At 40.0% G+C, this 18989-nt stretch overlaps 1 protein-coding gene and 2 pseudogenes across 2 annotated transcripts in view; 1 reads left to right on the forward strand and 2 right to left on the reverse strand.

Moving 5' to 3' along the window:
- Positions 1 to 200: 200 nt before the first annotated feature.
- LOC120606712 (heterogeneous nuclear ribonucleoprotein A1-like) lies at positions 201 to 1294 on the reverse strand (annotated as a pseudogene).
- Positions 1295 to 1496: 202 nt separating this feature from the next.
- On the reverse strand, positions 1497 to 1614 carry LOC120606875 (uncharacterized; annotated as a pseudogene).
- A 7087-nt stretch (positions 1615 to 8701) lies between these two features.
- The window catches only part of BICDL1 (BICD family like cargo adaptor 1), an 81498-nt gene continuing 71210 nt past the window's right edge, over positions 8702 to 18989 (forward strand). The window contains exons 1-3 of one of the 2 annotated variants that reach the window (XM_039868296.1): positions 8702 to 8887; positions 9056 to 10262; positions 16046 to 16261. In XM_039868296.1, the coding sequence (XP_039724230.1) occupies positions 9834 to 10262; positions 16046 to 16261 (645 nt within the window). In that variant the 5' untranslated portion in view covers positions 8702 to 8887; positions 9056 to 9833. Of the gene's footprint in view, positions 8888 to 9055; positions 10263 to 16045; positions 16262 to 18989 lie in introns of those variants that run through there. The other variant, XM_039868297.1, reaches the window with a different exon arrangement.

The raw sequence follows: 18989 nt of genomic DNA on the forward strand, positions 1-18989 counted from the left end.
AATTTAAAAAAAAAAATTATTTGGCGTCATGATCAGACTATTACATTTAGCCATCAACAGCATGGATACAAAAATAAAAATCTACATTAAAACCTTTTGTTGGAACGTTTTACACTTTCCACAGAACAGAAATGAAAATAACCTGTTATATAATTAGTCACAAATACAGCCCTCAAGTTTTTTGCCCATACATATTAGTATTGTCTAAAACATGTCTTCTTTGTAGCAGCTAGGCCCTGCCACCGCTGCGCTTGGCTGAGTTCACAAATCTGTTGTAACCTGTAGCTTCCCTGTCATTTCTCTGGCTCTCCTCTCCTGCTAAGCTTTGTTTCCTGGCAGTAATTAAAACATTCTGCCACCGCCATAGCTACTGCTGCTGCTGGAAGTGCCAAAGCCTCCTTGGTTTCATGGTTTGGCAAAGTATTGGCCTCTACCATCACTGGAGCTACAGTTTCTTTCTGCCTCCAAAGTTTCCTCTCTTCATAGGTCTGAAATTTAAAGACTGACTGTCATAATTGCCAAAATCACTGTAGCTTCTACCACCTCAAAAACTGCTTCCATCATTATCGAATCCATTATAGCCATCCCCGCTGCCACCATTTCCTCCACCACTAGGCTGCAACCAAAGCCACCTTGACCACTGAAGTTTCCACCATGACCAAAGTTGTCATTCCTACCAAAACCACCTCCGCAACCACCACCAAACCTTCCAGAACTGCTTCAACCTCTTTGGCTGGGTGAAGCACTAGCCATCTCTTGCTTAGACAGGGCCTTCCTTACTTCACAGTTGTGGCCATTCACAGTATGGTATTTCTGAATGACAATCTTGTCTACAGAGCCACAGTCATCAAAGGTTACAAAAGCAAAGCCTGCCAGTGCCTTGGTCAGTCATGACTTCAATCACTTCAGTTTTCCCATCCTGTTCAAAATCATCTCTTAGGCGATGTTCTTCAGTGTCTTCTGTAACACCACAAACAACAATCATTTTTTCAGTGAAGTGGGCACCAGGTCTTTGAGAATCTTCTATTGAGACCTCCGTCTTTGGTTCCACAACTCTTCCATCCACTTTGTGTGGCCCTGCATTCGTGGCTGCATCCAGCTCCTCCACAGTGGTGCATGTGACAGACTTAGAGCCTCTGGGGCACTTGGTGTTTGGCTCTCCCATCACCACACAGTTTGTGAGCGTTCCCCATTGCTCAAAATGACTCCTCAGACTCTCGGCAGTTATTTCAAAGCTCAAATCTCTGATGAAGAGCTTCTGCTGGCGCGAGGGCTCTTTGGGAGACTCAGACATGACAGCCATGGGAAGAGAGCACTTTAACGATGCCTACTCAGAGGCGTCCACTGACAGAAAGGCCATAGCATAATTTATATAGTATTTAATACACTGCTAAATAGAATTCTTTTTTTTTTTTTTTTAGATGAGGCAACCCTTGGTTGACCTCACAGGTTGTAAGAACCTTGTCAGTTTACAATCTCTTATTTTTTATTTTTTATGCCTACAGCACCTGATCTTCTAGGTGGTCTCCCATCTAAGTACTAACCATGCCCGACCCTACTTAGCTTCTGAGATCAGACAGGACCGGGCTTGTTCAGGATGGCATGGCCGTAGACTAAATAGAATTCAATACTTGTCATAATTATAGTCATTTCTGTTCAGGTTTTCTATCTTTTATTAATTGTAAACTTTTTGAGGGCAAGTATCACAGCATACACATCTTTGTTTCTCACATAATATCCAATACCGCAGCTTCTATATGATAAATGTTCTGAATAAGTGAAGAGGTTAATATTAACCATACAGACCATGTTAATAAGTAACAAATCTGGCATTTTGAGATCAAGGTTTGTTTGTTTGTTGTCACATCTTATTAAGTGAGCACTATGTGCTAGGTCGTGTGCTAAGTGCTTTACATACATTATTCATTCATCATCAAAATGTATCAAGTTCCTACTATATTCTAGGCACTGTGCTATGCCTTAAGAACACATTAGTGAACAAAATTATTTACTTACACAATGCCTAGTGGTCAGAAAGGTTAACTAACTTGTCCAGGGTTATTCAGCTAGTAAATATGGGAGCCGCTTGAAACTGGGTCTTACCCTAGAGAACACATTCTTAAGCCCTATATTTCCTCTGGTGTGAGCTACTGACAAGCCACATGATTCTTGCGAATGCCCAGTTTGACCACACTCTCTTACACAATCAGTGATGGAATCCTCCTTGAGAATAGGAATTATGTTTTCATAAATCCTAAAGGTCTCCTATAATGTTAATACCAAACTCATACCAACTTCTGATGGTTACTCAATAAACACTTACTAGCCAATGGCCTTGATAACTATACAATTCATGGGATTTCATTAGAACTTAGGAATTTTAAAAGATTATTTCATCCATAAAAAATATTTCATCACCAATAAAAATTTGTTTCTCTCAGTCACTGTCAAGTATAAATTAAATTACCAATATTGGCTAGAGCGTTATTCAAATTATCTTCCCAGAACACTTAACATGCCTACATATACACCCCAGACACAAACAGCTACATTCTGCAGAACATGGAATTAAATCTCAACCTTTCACAAAATGATGATTCCTCTGATCACAGGAAAACACCAAGAAGCCCATAAAGGCCTTTGACCAAGAGCAAGAAGGGTAGTAATAGCAATGAGGACACAAACTATGAAAAATAAATGAAAGGCATCCTATCTATCCACCAACAAAAGTTTTCAGTTTTCTTGGCAACTGGGTGATATACCAGTTCTACAATCAATTTGTTCTGAAATTGACAAAAATAAAGAAAAAAATGGGAAATTCACTTACAAAACAGTGTTGGTATGAGCAGTATCTATAGGTATAAATAACATGCCTGCCAATAGATTAAACTAGAATACGATGCAGAAAGAACGAGATATAACAAATGTTTGGAAAATTCTTGAAATGAAATACAACTAGGAAATGTCTAAAAATAGCTTCAGATGAATGGTACATGAAGCAAAACACACGAGCAGTGTTTTTAGGGCCAAGATCATTGGAAAGAAGCAGAAAGATGTGAATACAAAAAAAATTAATCACAAATCTCTCTAGATGTGGGCATTGGAAAAACAAAAAATAGCCAACTCTTGAGCATAAAGTAGTAATTTTCTGATGAATTCGGGCAACGGAAACAGCCAAATCGTTAGAGGAGGGAGGGGGAGAGAAATTTAGTCAATATTGGGGTCAAGTCAGCCCAAATCAAAAAGGGTTTTTGTTGTCGTTGTTGTTGTTATGGTTGTTGTTGTTGTTGTTTATTTGCCTAAGTAGTATAGCTCTATTATGGGCTGTTTTCCTGATGGGAATTCCTAGAAGCAGCCAAAAGCATCTTTGGGCTTCCATCATAGGCTCTCTTGTGTGCAGGCCATTTATATCCTTTTCAGGCAACAAACCCCATGGTCAAACTGTAGAAGCCTGTCATTTTAGATCAGGGTTTCTCAATAGATCAGCACCATTAACATTTGGGGACAGAAAATTCTTGTTGTGGGGGCTGTCCTGGCATTGTAGAGTGTTTAGCAGCATCTCTGGCCAGTAGCAAAACACCTAATCCCATTATAACAACCAAAAATGTCTCTGGATATTTTCCAATGTTCCCAGGGGGCAGAATCACCTCCATATGAGATCTGCTGGTTTAGAAAACAAAAGATAATCATTCAGCCTGACCTCTTACCATACAGATGAGGAAACCAAAGCCCAAACACCTGAAATACCTTGCTCAAATGTACACAAGATGCTTAATGCCAGATCTAACCCAGGAATCCTAGATATTCACTCCCAAAAACTCCACTATACTCCAAGTTCAGTCATTTGCATACCACCATCATGAATTTGCCAAACCCAGGGCTATCTATATTATTACTTATTTTGAGTTGACTCATTTTTTAACTTGATAAATTTATTTTAAAAGGAAACAGGCATACAAGGGAGAGGAAGACAAGACATAAAAGTTAGGAACGATCATTTTGTCAGAGGGAGAGATCTATGCTCAGTTATTTTATGTACTTATTTATTTATCAAATACCCTCATTGTGCCTACCATGAGCCAGGCACCATTTTAAGTGCTTTACATAGCTGAAATCTTTTTGTCTTAATAATGCCCTTATTAGGTAAGTAGTAGTATTCTCATTTTATAAAGGAGGATACTGAAGCATAGAGATCCAAGATCACCCAAGTCGTAAGTGGCAGAACTGGTATTCCAGCCAGGAAGTCTGGCTCCAGAGTTCGTGCTCTTGATAAGGAGAAAGACTGGAGATGCCTGATAAAAGATAGATAGGTCAGGAGCCGAAAACTCCTGAGTATTTCCTGAGTAGTCATGAAATAATGGACACAGGTAAAAAAAGGTAGCTTGACCTGGAGTACTTAAGCAAACCCTTGGGAAAAGGGAATTCTCACTTGGAAGAGAAAAGTTGGGCATAAATGGTGATGGAAAAGGATGGAAGCTGGGGGAGTGGAATCAGGAGGGGTGAGATGAGGCTTTAATTCAAGTAAAGGCATTTGTAAATTTAGAGAAACAAGGATCTTGTCGGGGTGGGGAAATGGTGAGACAAGAGGTGAAAATTCAGGCAGAATGGTGATCTGGGAAAAAGGTGAAAGGGAGTGTGGGTTGGGGGGGACAGGAGAGGACCCTGGGAGGGTTTGAGGTCCGGGAGAGGACCCTGGGAGGAGTGAAGGGGCTGTGAAGGTGAGACCCTAGCGATGCGGGGGCTACTGTGATTTAGGTAGGGCTGGGAAGGGGTCCCAGCGGGGTGAGCTGGGGCACTGTGATGGATAGCAGAAAAAGCACACCCTACACACTGGGCAGGACAGGGTATCCGATTGACACTGGTGAGCACCAGCCACTGAAGTTAATGTTTTTCCCTTAAAAATCAAGTTGAGAATCACTAGGGGTATATACACCACATTTTGCAAAATGTTGAACGAATTCATCTCCAAAAAATATATAAAAAGCTTTTGGATAACATTTGAGAAAATTTTGAGACTTTTATGTTCCCACGACTAGCTCATAAATAAAATATACAACTTAAAAAATGCACACACATTTGTAATTGCTAAATATCAAGTGTAGAACGGCTTTATAACATGTTTTGCCAACTCGTGTTTCTTCAGCACTTGACTTTTCAAAAACAAATTTTCTAAAAAATGTTTTGTCTTTTACACTTTCTAGTATTTGCAGATCAAGATGTTAAGAAAACAAGTTGAGGAAATTCAATGAATGTTGAATAGGGTTTCTAAGAAGGAAAATTTCATGTTTTGCCCTTAGTGATATAACAGAACTTATGCAGAAGTCCATCTATAGTATATAGTATAGTCATATCCAAGTTCAACCAGGATATCCAGGTACCAAAAATAACACTAATGCAAATATAGATAAAGGAATATATAAAAGATAAAAAAGTGAAGTGAGGCATAGTAATAAAAGCAAGGACTTAAGAGTCAGACAGGCCTAAAACACTAGCATCACAGTATCATATAGTATCATATAGTATCACTAGCATCACCAGTAGTATATATTGATGTTACATACAAGCATTATAGGGTAGTGTGAGGACTAAATAAGATGTCATATAATGGATTTAAGGAATGTAATGCTAAATGTATTTTAGCTACTATTATTCTAGTATGAAGTAGGATAAACTAAGTAATAAGCTTCTTAGAAGCCTGAGGGTTTTCATAACTTTGCTTTGATGAGTTTTAAATCTTGGCACTAATTTCATGTACACAGATACTTGTCCGTTCTTCTTGGCTCAAGGCTGACCTAATGGTCTTGAGTGGCTCTAAAACGACGGTTCTCAAATTGGTTTACCAACTCCTGTAGGTCCCGAAGACCCTTTGAGGGGGTCTATAAATCAAATAATAGTAATTACTATTTAAATAATAGTAATTCTAATTTTATTAATAATAGTAAAACTAATTTCATAGCTATACTAATTGTCTAATACTATTTTCGTTTTTCACTGTGTTGACATTTGCACTGATGGAGCAAAAGCAACGGTGGGTAACACTACTTATACTTTAGCACAATTCAAGGCAGGGGTACCAAAGCATTCTGGTGGACATGTTATTCTTCACTACTGTGTGCTCACAGGAAGAAAGAAAACAGTTTCACTTAAGGTGATACATTACTTTTACAAAATCCTGACCCTTCAGTACTTTTTTTAATACCCATGAAGCACTTCTGCATACTTAACCACAATGGTTGTCTTGAAATAAAGCACATGAACCACCACTTGAGTTATGAGCTCAACTAGTCATGCTGCTCACTGAACACCATTTTTACTTAATGAATGACTGAGAAACTATGGTATTCAGAGTATGAGTATTTAGCAGACATTTTCTTAAAAATTAATGAAGCAAGCCTGTCACTTCAAGGAAAACAATAACAATGTTGTTGCCGATAAGAAAACTGAAGCTTTAAAGTGGAAATAAGAATTTTGGAACACTCATATCTTCTTCAGTAAGCTTGATAGCTTGCCAACACTTAAAGACTTTTCCGATGAGATCAGTGGTGACATTAATGAATGTAATTTTTAAAATATAGTATAATGACGTGTGACAATATTTGGAAGATCTGTGTAACTCAGTGAACTTACATTTTCCAAATGACTAATACATGCTGTTACAAAATTAATCATACACAGGTAAAAGATCCATTCAAAGTGAAAGATACATCAATGGATTTCATTGGCATAGTTTTAGATTCCAAATTATAATTAAGAAGCTATCACTTATCGAGTTTTTATGTAATGTCAAAGAAAAATATCCACAATAATCTCAAAAGGCTACTAAAATAGTCCTCCTTTTCCTTAACTACATCTTTGTGAGACCAGATTTTCTTCATGTATTTCAATCAAAACATCACTGCTTTGAATGAAGAAGCAGATATAAACATCCTGTTTTCTACTATTAAAGCAATCATTAAAGAGATCTACAAAATGAAAAATAAGGCTGCTTCTCCCATCCATTTTTTAAAATTTGGAAATATACAATGATTTTTCATTCAAATGCAATAGAATTACATTAACATGTAATAGGTTTAATATATTTTAAATGAATTAACAAAATTAAAAATGCTATCAGTTTTATTTTTTAATATGATAAATATCAATATCTAAACTTATATAAACTAAAGGTTTTTAAGATCTTCAATAATTTTTAAGAGTGTAAAGAGGTTCTGAGACCAAAAAATGTAAGAACCATTATCTAAATAGTTATCTTAACTTGAGCTGATCTCCTTTGACTATTCAAGAAGAGAATACTTAGGGCAAACTTATCGCAGAAAATCATCACTTCCTAATCAGGTTAGGCAGTGGAACACTGTGAAGAAAGATCTTCAGGAGCTAGAATTAGCACTTGAGAGTTCATTCTCACAGTAACAGCTAAGTCTAATAGAGTAGGACCACTGAGTTCAAGAAAGGCAAGCCAAAAAGCTTTTTGCAAAGATGAGCTGAAAGTCTGCATCAAGGAAAAATAAAGAGCTGAAACCCATTTTGATTAGGAATTCTGTTTGCTTTTGATATGTGTGTCTCTATAAATATATGAGAGAAACTTGCCCTTTCCTAATCAAAAAAGGCAAAGGGAATTGCAATTGGATCTCACCATGGGCCCACAATTTCTGCTCAAGAGAGAGTTAATAAAGTGTTAGCACAGTCCATTGCTGAAATGGTTCCATGATCAACTTTCAAATTTCAGTTCTAACACTCGTGTGGGAACCCTTCTATTATCTGTCTCCTTTCGGATCAACAAGTGAACAAAGCTAGCCATGAGGCTCAAGGTCTTTTGGATTCTCTCCTTAAGTCTGAAGATAGAAAGTGATGTATATATCTGAATATTGGCAGGCTCCGAATTTAATAAGGAATAAAAGCCATGAGAAACTATTTGACCTGTTTAAGCCTCTCATCCTGAAATTTCCATCTCACTGTGATGAAAAGAATCAAATTATGATCTAACTCAAAGATGAGTTGTTGTCCAAGAGGAAAGGGAAATAAGGAACAATTCTAGCTTCATACAGGATAGTGTCTGAAAACAGGAGACAGAGTATCGCCAATGAGGTCAAAGCAAGAATTGATTGGAATCACCCAGTAGACTCTTTAATCTTTCTTTTGATCATTACAGAAAGCTTGCCTAATGCCACTTTCTTTATCCACCCAGGCCAACTTGGTCACAAATTACCATTTATCATCCTCAAGATTTCGTATATGTGAAGAAAGTAAAGAATAACGATTTACCTGAACCCTTGAGTCAGCCTGCCTGAACCTGATCCTGCTGTAATGACCAGGGCAGATGATTTCATTTCCTTCTCTGTAAAATGGGAAGAGTGACAGTATTTACTTTATAAGGTTCTTTTGAGGATTATCCTAATAAAGCACTTAACACGAGACTTGGCACACACTAAGTACCTAATAAACGTAAATTATTAAAGGGATTCTTTGGTTTATATTCTCCTCTGTGAGTTTTTTCCGTTGTTTCTCAACATAACTCCTTCCTTTCAGGGCTATTATTTCCGAGGTTCTGGTCCCTCATATCCCTGAGTCATAATCATTAAGATGCCGGGTTTCTGAGATCATCCCTTCTACTGTACTCTAGGGCTCCCTCTCTTGACTGCTTAGCTCTTGAGGGGGCCCAGACCTAAATTCCTGACTGCGAGTCTCTCTCTGTCCCTGTCCCTGTTTCTCTGTCTCTCTCCTCCCTCCCTCCCTCCCTCCCTCTCTCTTCCTTTCCTTCCCGGGCTTGGCCACCTGTCTTGGAGCAATGTCCTCAATCCCCTTGGAAACCACGTAAGCCCCACTAGACTCTGAGAAACTCTCCAGACCAGAAGTGGGAGCGAGGACGGGGGAAAGGCCATGCCCTGAGGTGAGAACGAGGCTGGGGGCGGGGCCGTGATTGAGGTGAGAACGAGGCCATACCCCGAGAAGAGCGTGCTGGGGGCGGGGCCACACCCTGAGGTGGACTCGAGGTCGGGGGCGTGGCCGTGCCGGGGAGCCGCTCGGTCCCTTTGGGATGAGCCGGCCGTCTCCACAGGAGGCGCGCGCAGCCACCGGGCGTGAGGCAGCGCAGGGGTTAAGGCTGCCGGCGCCACCTGGGCGCCGCTGAGGAGACCCACCAGCCGGCAAATCCCGCGCGGGCGCGGCGAACAGGTGCCTGCGCGCGTCATGCGTCGGCAAGGGGCGGGGAAAGGGGCGCGGCCGGAAGCCCGGGGCGGGGTGCGGCCGGCCCGGTGAGCGGGAGGAGCCGAGGGAGGCAGGAAGGAGCTCGCCGGGCTGCGCCGCGCGCGATGTGGAATCGCCGCCTCGGCGCCCTCAGCAGCTGCCGCTGCCGCCGAGCCGAGGGACATGGAGCGCGGCTGCAGAGAGCGGCCGCCGGCAGCAGCAGCAGCAGCAGCGAGCGTCGCAGCGACAGCGGAGCACAGCCCGCCCGGTGAAGCGCTGCCCGGCCGGCGGCGGCAGCGGCAGCAGCAGCAACAGGGCGGCTGAAAACCCGGCGGCGGCGTTCCTTCCTGCAACCTCCCCTCCAGCTTCGCGGTCTCTCAGTCTTGCCTTCCTCAGCCTTCCCTTTGCCACCCCCTTCTGCTCCCCAGCGCGCGCCGAGCAGCTGAGCCCGGGTGCGGGGGGAGGGGGCGCGTGCCGCCGGCGCGGGGGAGGGGCGGGCCGGCGCGCGCCGCGCCCAGGGCTCGCGGGGACCCGGGGGGCGCGTGCCGCGGCGCGAGGCGAGGCGCGGGGCGGCGCGGCGGGGCCCCTCCCCCCTGCAGCCTGGCGCGCGCCGGCCGGGCCGCACCGCTGCGGGCTCCGCGCGCGCGGGCATGTCCGCCTTCTGCCTGGGCTTGGCCGGCCGCGCTTCAGCACCTGCCGAGCCGGACAGCGCCTGCTGCATGGAGCTGCCCGCCGCGGCCGTGGACGCAGTCGGGAGTCCAGCCGCCGCTGCCCTCGTCTCCTTCCCCGGGAGCCCCGGGGAGCTAGAACTGGCGTTAGAGGAGGAATTGGCGCTGCTGGCGGCCGGGGAACGGCCGTCCGACCCCGGGGAGCATCCTCCGGCCGAGCCTGGGCCTTCAGCGGAGGGAGCCGGACAGCAGCCGCCGCCCGCCCAGGACCCGGAGCTGCTGTCGGTGATCCGGCAGAAGGAGAAGGATCTGGTGTTGGCGGCCCGCCTGGGCAAGGCGCTGCTCGAGAGGAACCAGGACATGAGCCGGCAGTACGAACAGATGCACAAGGAGCTGACAGACAAATTGGAGGTGAGGAAGTCCCTCCTGGGATGGGTGGGAAGCCGGGGCTTCCCAGGCATCCGCCTGCCCGGCCCTGGGCTTCTGGCGCCACTCACCTACCAACCCAACCCCACCCCACCCTTTCCTTGCTCACCCTACCTCGCAGAAAACCGTCTAGGGGCGGGGGCGGGTAAGATGGAGGGTTTCAGGTTATCAAACCACGGCATCTACTGAATACACCTTACTTTCCCACCTTGCTCACAACAAATGGGTCAATGCACAACTCCAGCCGCTGTGAGCTGTTCTATGTATGCACTGTACACAGCATCTAGAATAGAGCTTACAGTATGACTAATTTATACAGCACTGAGATGATGTCTGCACACAGAAATGAGAAAGGGAAAGCATTTAGAATATGTTCCAGGTTTTCAAAGTAGTTAATCTCTAATCAGGGTGTTAGCCTAAAGCTTTCCAGTTTTGGAGTTAAGGCCTCCAGATGCCCTTGTCTTAACTTCCAGGCAGCTCAGAGTTGTGGGAAACAAGTGCCTCTAAAGGAGCTTTATATAGCCTTCAAATACTCAGGGATTAGGAAATGTGGTTCCATTGCAGTCAGGCAAACATGTGACTGCCGGTAGTGGGTTTAATTTGGACTTCAGTATTTACGTGTATTTAAATAGTACTTTTAAGTGTTCTGGGTCTCACACATGCAATTGCATGGCCAAATGCAACCTGTGTGAACCATATTACTTTAATTATTGTTATAAATACCCTTTAATGTATCTGTAAGATTTCTGCCATGTCTCTAAACCAAAGTCTTTCAGAGCTATGCCTGTTTGTTTGCCCTTAATTAGAAAAGAATCTTGAAAGTGGTATGGAGCACCAGCATTTCTAAAAATTAGATTTAAAAAGGAGGGGGGCATCTATGGCAGGGGAGAGGAGATTGTCTTTTCCTGTCTGTAATTTACTGTTACTCGCTTTGGTTGCAACCACTTTTTTATTACAAGAGATTAGTAAAGTCTTGAACCTAGTCTGGTTCCATATCACAACTACTGGTTAAACAGTCAATGTAGATTCAGAAACTTTTCTGTAATAAGATTAAAGTGTGTCTGTAGTCCAACAATATACCAAAAGTAAATCAGGAAGAAAAAAGAAACCAGTGAATGAGTGCCCTGTGGTTCAGTTGGCCTGTTAACTAGGTCTGCCAGTTGATGAACTCCTGAGATAACTCTCTAAAAAGTGGTTTGTGAAACCTATAGGTAGACTGCCAAAAAGCAACCCAATGAATTGAATTGTTTAATTTTCATTTGAAGTAGAGGTCTAGAAATGAAAGGGTGTCTTTTTTTAAAAAAAAAGAGATTCAATTACACAACTCTATATAGAAGTACTACTGCAAAGATTTATACTTGTGATTTGAAATTCCTTCAGTGAGCGACTTGAAGAGACAGCAAACTTGAAAGGAACATCATATCAGTTAGTTTGATTAGTTATAGATTTCAGAGTAATCCTGATTGTGCAGTTACACACATCTTGGGTTCCATGTAGAGACATTATACATTTTTTCAACAAAGAAAAGATTTTAAAATTTTATAACAAGAAAGGTTCTATTTTTAAAAGAATAAATTACCTTTGACTTTTTGCTATTGACTTGATAAACAATAATAAAATAGGTTAAAGTTCTTAAACTATTCTTTAAAACGCTCACTCCTCTGCAGGTTAAAAATTCATTTAAAATTTTTGGAGCTTGGTTGCACAACAGTGTGAATGCACTTTACTAAACTGTATACTTAAAAATGATTAAGATGATAACTTTTATGCTATGTATACCATAGTCTCCCCTTATCTGAGGGGAATATGTTCCAAGACACCCAGTGGATGCCTGAAACCACAAATAGTACCAAACACTATAAGAACTATTATTTTCCCTATACGTACGTAACTATGTTAAAGTTTAATGCATAAATCAGGCACAGTAAGAGATTAACAACAATAGTAAAATAAAACAATTAAGTTGAAAACTTTCACCTTTTCACTTCCAGTAAACACTTCACGGTTTATCTGGCATATCCGAATTGCCAGCATTACTACTCTTGCACTTTGGGGCCATTATTAAGTAAAATAAGGGTGACTTGAACACATGCTCTGCAATACCATGACAGTTAGGTCTGATAACCCAGAGGGCTACCAAGTGATTGACAGCATATACAGCATAGATATGCTGGACAAAGTGATGATTCACTTCCCAGGAAGAACAGAGTGGGAGGGTGCGAGATTTCATCCCACTACTCAGGCGGGAAATTTAAACTTGTGAATTGTTTCTTTCTGGAATTTTCCATTTACTATTTTTGGACTGCAGTTGTCTGCAGGTAATTGAAACAGGAAAGTGAAACTGCAGATAAGGGGGGACTTCTGTCCTTTACCACAACTTAAAAAATAACATTTTTTAAATGCTTATTTTTAAAAAGCCAAATACAATCATTCCTGAAGCTGAATGATGGAAGGTTCAGTTATACTGTTTCTTCTAGATATGTTTGAAAATTATCGTTAAATTTTTTAAGTTTTTTAAAATAAAACATACATTTACAAATATTCTTTAAAGACGTCATTAGTTCCTTGTTAATTCTTTTAATGTTAATATGAGAATGACAAACCTGATTTTCAGGGGCCTATTTCATTTGATACCTGCAAGTGAATTTTCCTCGTGTATTTTTTAAGAGGCCAAGATTTTAGAATGTCTACTTAGACAAAAAAATACTTTCTAAAGTTTAACATAGCTACTCTACTATAATTTCAATTAAATTAAATAGTTAGAAGTAGAGAATCGGCTCTTACTTCAAAAAGCATTTGTAATTTTCCACAAACTGTCAGACAGTGGAGTCAAACACATTTTCTCGCAGGTTGGTTTGAAAGATAAACACGAGTAGATTCTGAGAGAATGTTGATTTAACTATTAAGTGATGAGACTGGTTTTGTTTTGGTCCCATCTGCTCCCTTACTACTTCAGAATTGGCTAGATTTACAGAAAAATTGGAAAGATGGTACAGAGAGTTTCCGTATGCCCTGTAACCAGTTTCCTCTGTTATTGACATCTTATATTATGATACATTTGTCATAATTAACAAACCAATACTGATATGTTATTATTAACTAAAGTCCTTAGTTTATTCAGATTTCCTTAGCCTTTACCTAATGTCTTTTTCTGTTCCAGGATTCCGTCCAGCGTACCACATTACATTTACTTTCCATATCTTCTTAGTCTCTTCTTCGCTGTGACAGTTTCTTGGACTTTCTTGCTCTTGATGACATTGATAGTTTTGATATTTTTTTCTTGGCGTACAACAGTATATTAGGTTCAAGTGTAGATAGTAACTTTTAAAACACCATATAACCCCAAGAAACAAGGAATAGCGTAGACAGCCTGACCCATACATACACTCACTGATAATTCTGCCTAGAGTTTATTGGTTTACTTAGCACTTAATTGGAAATATAATTCTAAAAGAAACCTTTCATTCTTTAAAGTAAACAAAGGGCTAAATTCTGTGTGTTTATTAATAGGAAAGTCTTGATTATTTTTCAGAGTGTTGGGAAACCTGAATTAGGAAGTTTGTCACATCTCCAAAGAAATGTAAGGACAGAATAGATTGATCAGCACCACCTGTCCTCAAACCCTCCCCTCCAAGTGGAATGGATTGTTTTAGTTGCTTGGTTGGGCTGTTCACTAACAGCTGTTTGCTGAATATTTTTAAGTCTCTCTGTTCTTTTAGAACACAGCCTAATTTATCTGGCCTCTCAGTAACACTGTGATTACTGAGTTCTTGCTGTTGCCTTCTGCTCATTCTTTTCCATTTTGGAAAAACTCAAAACCAAGAATCACAGTTTTAGGATTGCAATTAGCATTTGTTTCCGCATTTTACCTTTCTGAGGTATCTCCAGTGACTAAAACATCCTCATTTTGGAAGTTTAGCAATCTGAGAGAAGCATAGATAGAGCATAATAGTCTCATGCTGAGTAGAAGTCCCTCTCTTGTCATTCTTTTTCCCACATACTTCAAACTGAAGCTATACAAAGTATAATGTTAATGTGACTTTTTCAACAGATATACTAGAGTGGCTATATCCAAGTGAATTATTCTCTTAAAGTGGTCAGTTTGGGAGGTTGTACATTTATTTCTGTGAAAACCGCCTTTGCTAATGTGCTCAGAATTTTAATTTTGGGTAACTTTTTATCTTTTGGCACATTCTTTGGATTGCTCTATCATGGCAAATTTTCATCTTTGGGCGGTAAATTCGACTTTCAGAAACATTCAGAAGTCACCCGGAACAAAGTAAGGGGAATAAGATAGCAGGATGGAGTGGAATAATCTTTTTTAGACATATCTCAGATGTGAAGTAATTGAAGTAATGGCACTGATTTTCTTGTATAATTATACACTGGCCCTTAAGGCTTTACAAAAGAATTGTTCCAAAAGATGTTCAGAAAGTGAGAACTCTGATAGAATAAGAGCATAGCTTCCTTCACACAATCTCAGTGCTTGATATCAACCTTCAATGCATCAGGATTTCCTGTAGAACAGATAGATAGATAGATAGATAGATAGATAGATAGATAGATAGATAGATGGATGGATGGATGGATGGTAGATGAATGCATGCCTAGACAGCATCCCATTCTTAATTGAATCACAGTTGGAATTGGGGTTCAGGTAGATATACTTTGGACAATTATACCAGAGCTTTTCTGAGAGCACCAAAAGTTGAGGGACCATTGCTTTAACATATTTCATATACTCCTTGAAGTATAGGCTTGGCCTTTTTTGTACATACTGTGCTTTTTAAGTAGGAGATTATACTTGCCTCTGAAAAGAGGCATCCATATTTATGTCACAGAAAGGAAAAGATGTTCTTATTTCCTTCAACCCAAAAGAATCCTTTTCTATTGAGCTGCTACTTCAAACCATCTGTACTTTTCCTGCATACCATTTGTCACACACAACTTATTGCTTGTATCAGCCTCTCCCACTAAAATGAAAACTCCACAAAGGCAAGAACCACGTCTGTTTTGCTTATCACTATGTTCCCAGCACAGTGGCTGACCCATAGTAGGCACTCAAGAATGAATGGATGGATCAGAAATAAATATGTAAGGCTGATAGGCCATGATTTAAAGTAGGCCTGAATCTGAACTTCCCTTAATGATTTTGAAATGCAGTGTTATATATAGCAGCAAATATTTATTGAGTTGTGATTTGAGCAAAACAGTTAAGTGATTTAGACACAAATTCGAGCTCTGCCATTTACTAGTATTGACCTTGAGCTTGTTACTTAACCTCTTATCTTCTGTTGCCTTGTTTGTAAGAAGAAATAGTTAATATGAAGGATCTCTGGGTTTCTTTTTGTCTCCAAAAATTCTGTGATTCTTAGTACCTAGTATTATGCCAGATCTTATAGATGATTTCAAAAGAAGCCTTCTTAAGGAGTCATTGTAAGTTGTTTAAATGTATAGTTCACCAATTGATTAGATGATTTGCTAAATTTCAGTTGAACTCCTGTCTAGAACCTCATGCCCAAAGTCAAGAATAAACATAACAACATTAAGTATTTTCGGTAGGAATGGCATTCTCTGAAACCAGCTCCTTCCCTACTCTGGAAGAAAGGAATATTTCGTTACTAAAAAATGGGCCACTTTTCCTATGTGGCAGTGTTTCGTTGTGCTGACTGACTTGGGAAAAGAACAGTTAGGAGAGTGTGAAAGAGAAAAAAAGAAAGGCTGTGGAATTTTTAACACTTTTTAAATCCTCTTCACTTTTCACCCAGCACTTAGAACAAGAGAAACATGAGCTCAGAAGACGATTTGAGAACCGAGAAGGAGAGTGGGAAGGGCGTGTGTCAGAGCTGGAGAGTGATGTGAAACAGCTTCAGGATGAGTTGGAGAGGCAGCAGGTTCATCTGCGAGAGGCAGATAGAGAAAAATCGCGGGCTGTCCAGGAATTATCAGAACAGAACCAAAGGTTACTGGATCAGCTCAGCAAGGTGAGTCATAAGTTATACCATTAATTTATGGAATAAAATATAGAAAGTTGAAACAGAGCTTCTGTATAATGTCAATCATGTATATGGTAAGAGTAGTTGTAATTTTTGTTGCTTTTAGTGTTATATCAACAAGTTTAAGTATTTTTCAACTACAAGAACTTTAGCTGTGCCAAACTAGGAGTCTGGAGCCAAGACCCTTGCTTGTCATTAACCAACTATGAGACTTTGACAGTTACTTAACTTGGGAATTTTCTAATTTTTAAAATGAAAGCATTGTGCTTAATGATTTCTGCGATTCCTTATGATTCTGTTACCTGGAGAAAGTCTGTCACTGGTAAAATTAATGTGTTTAGTTCAAATATTAAAAGGTGCTGTTTTTAAACTGAAGAGCTTAGGGAAATTTTCTAGAGCAAATAATTTTCACCGATGTTAAATTTATGAATGTACGTTCTTTCATATTATTTAAATAGGAAAGGAGGTATGTGTATCTGTTTAAAATTTGTTCTCTATTTCCACATCAAGTAAAAATTCTTTACTTGTACTTTTATAGGGTGATGTCATGAAAGTATTAATTAACCAAGGTCAAGACTATAAAATCATTGCAAAGAAGGAGTTTGAGGGTTGAATAAGTGGAAATCTAATTTAAATACAGAACATACCTTTTTAACAAATGCAGGAATGTTGTTAATGCCCTGGTCTCTTAATCCACCCACTTTTGAATTAAGAGCTGGATTTACTGTTGTACCTCAATCCTTCTTATGTGTTGAAAATAAAAAACTGTTAACTCTTCAGTTACCAGAGGAACAAAGAACTTTTATTCCGAGGTCATCTCTAAGCACTGATGTTCTCATGGGAGTGCTGTCCTTGTCTGCCTGGTTAATGTTTGGTGCTTAGATCTTTGGGAAAGACTTTGCTAAAGCAGCATGTAAGAAATTCTTGATGCTTCTACTAATTGGATGGGTAATACTGTTTGAAGATATTTCACTAGTTTGTGTCCTGGTTGTTTCCATGGGTACTCGGATACTGGTCAAAACCTTTATGCCTTACAAGGAAATGTGAAGTAAATGCTACTACTAGAGAAAGGCAGAGGAAGAAGAAGGGGTAGAGAAGGAGAGAATGAAAGTTGGGGAAGGAGAAAGAGATGATGAGGGAAGGAGAGAGACAGAGAACCTGATAACTTGGAAAACAGCTGGTTGCAGGAAATATCAAAATGTATATGAAAGGTGAGAATTCAGGTGATAGGCAAATCTAAAGCTCTTGTCTGCAGGTTTCCCACCTAGGGAATCAAATCACCACTTGATATGGTTGGAAAGGAAGATTTGGACAGTTCTCAAGAAGTCATTTACAGGGCCAGCTCAGTAACATCATTTCTGACTCAGTTCTAAAACCATTTTCAGCAACTTCGAAGGGAATCTGTTTCCTTATAAGATTTTACAGGTTTTTGAGTCATCATTCATTATTTATGAACAATTAAACTAACCAGATAGGGCTGGCCAGATTAATTTATTTGTTCCGAAACATTTATTTTATACTTATTCTGAGCAAATGTTTCTTAATGGAAAGTTGAGAAGGGAATACAACAAACTAGAACAATTAAAAGAGAAATTACTTCTTGAGGGCTAAGTTCATTTTACAAAATAAGTCTGCTTTCTGACCTGGTGAAAAATAAGTGGCCAAGAGAGATGAAAGGAGAAAGTAAACGTCAGCATGACGTAGCGAAAGAACACAGAGCTTAGAATTTAGAGGCATGTGGAATTTTGACTGTTTCTCAGTAACTGGGTGACCTCGTTTGTCCCTCACTTTCCTTATCTTCAAAATTGGGGTGAAAAATTGTATCTCATGCAGGTACTGAAAATGAGATAATGTGTTTATGTTAGAGTATGTGAAGGTAAAGGATTTGTTTCAGGGTCGATGGTTATTTTCTAATGCCAGTGTCTTTATAGTTGAGGTTCCTTTGCCTAATTTCGCTGTAGAAAATCCTGATAAGCTGCTCCCAAAAGAATATAGGAGGATAACATTTCCACTAGATCTAGATTCTTCTTATCCTGTCTGGCCTTGAATGTAGGCCCTTAGTGAGTTTTGTGGCTTTTTTCCCGTTTCTCTTTTTAAACAGGACAAGCCCCTGGGGTTTCCATGAGCAGCCAGGTTAGATTGCATTTTATTATCATTTTATTAACTGAATATTCAGGAACTAAAAGAGTTGAGTAGTCCTTCGAAGTGCATTAAGGTTCTCCTAGAACAAGAAAACAACCATAAGTAATAGAAGGCCATACTTTTCCTACAGTGTATATGATGTGTTTTTATAAACATGAAATGTGTATTATCTAAATATAGTACAATACTTCTGTGATGCTTTTGTCCAAAGTATTTTTAAATGTATTTCCTTTGCTGCTATGACCTCTAAGATTCTTTTTATTTAATAACAGCTTTATTGAGATATAATTCACATACCATAACATTTACTTTTTTAAAGTGTATAATTTAGTGTCTTTTGGTATATTTACAGAGTCGTGCAACCATCACCACTATCTAATATTAGAACATTTTACCTCCCCAAAAAGAAACCCTATACACATTAGCAGTCACTGACCCTGGCAGCCACTAACCTACTTTCTGTCTCTATAGATTGGCCTATTCTAGACATTTCATGTAAATAAAATCATACATATATATGACCCAATGTGACCAGCTTCTTTCCTTTAGTATAATGTTTCCAAGCTTTATCTAC

This window comes from Pteropus medius, unplaced genomic scaffold, assembly GCF_902729225.1.
Source record: "Pteropus medius unplaced genomic scaffold, Ma_sr-lr_union100, whole genome shotgun sequence".
Classification (NCBI taxonomy): Eukaryota; Metazoa; Chordata; class Mammalia; order Chiroptera; family Pteropodidae; genus Pteropus; species Pteropus medius.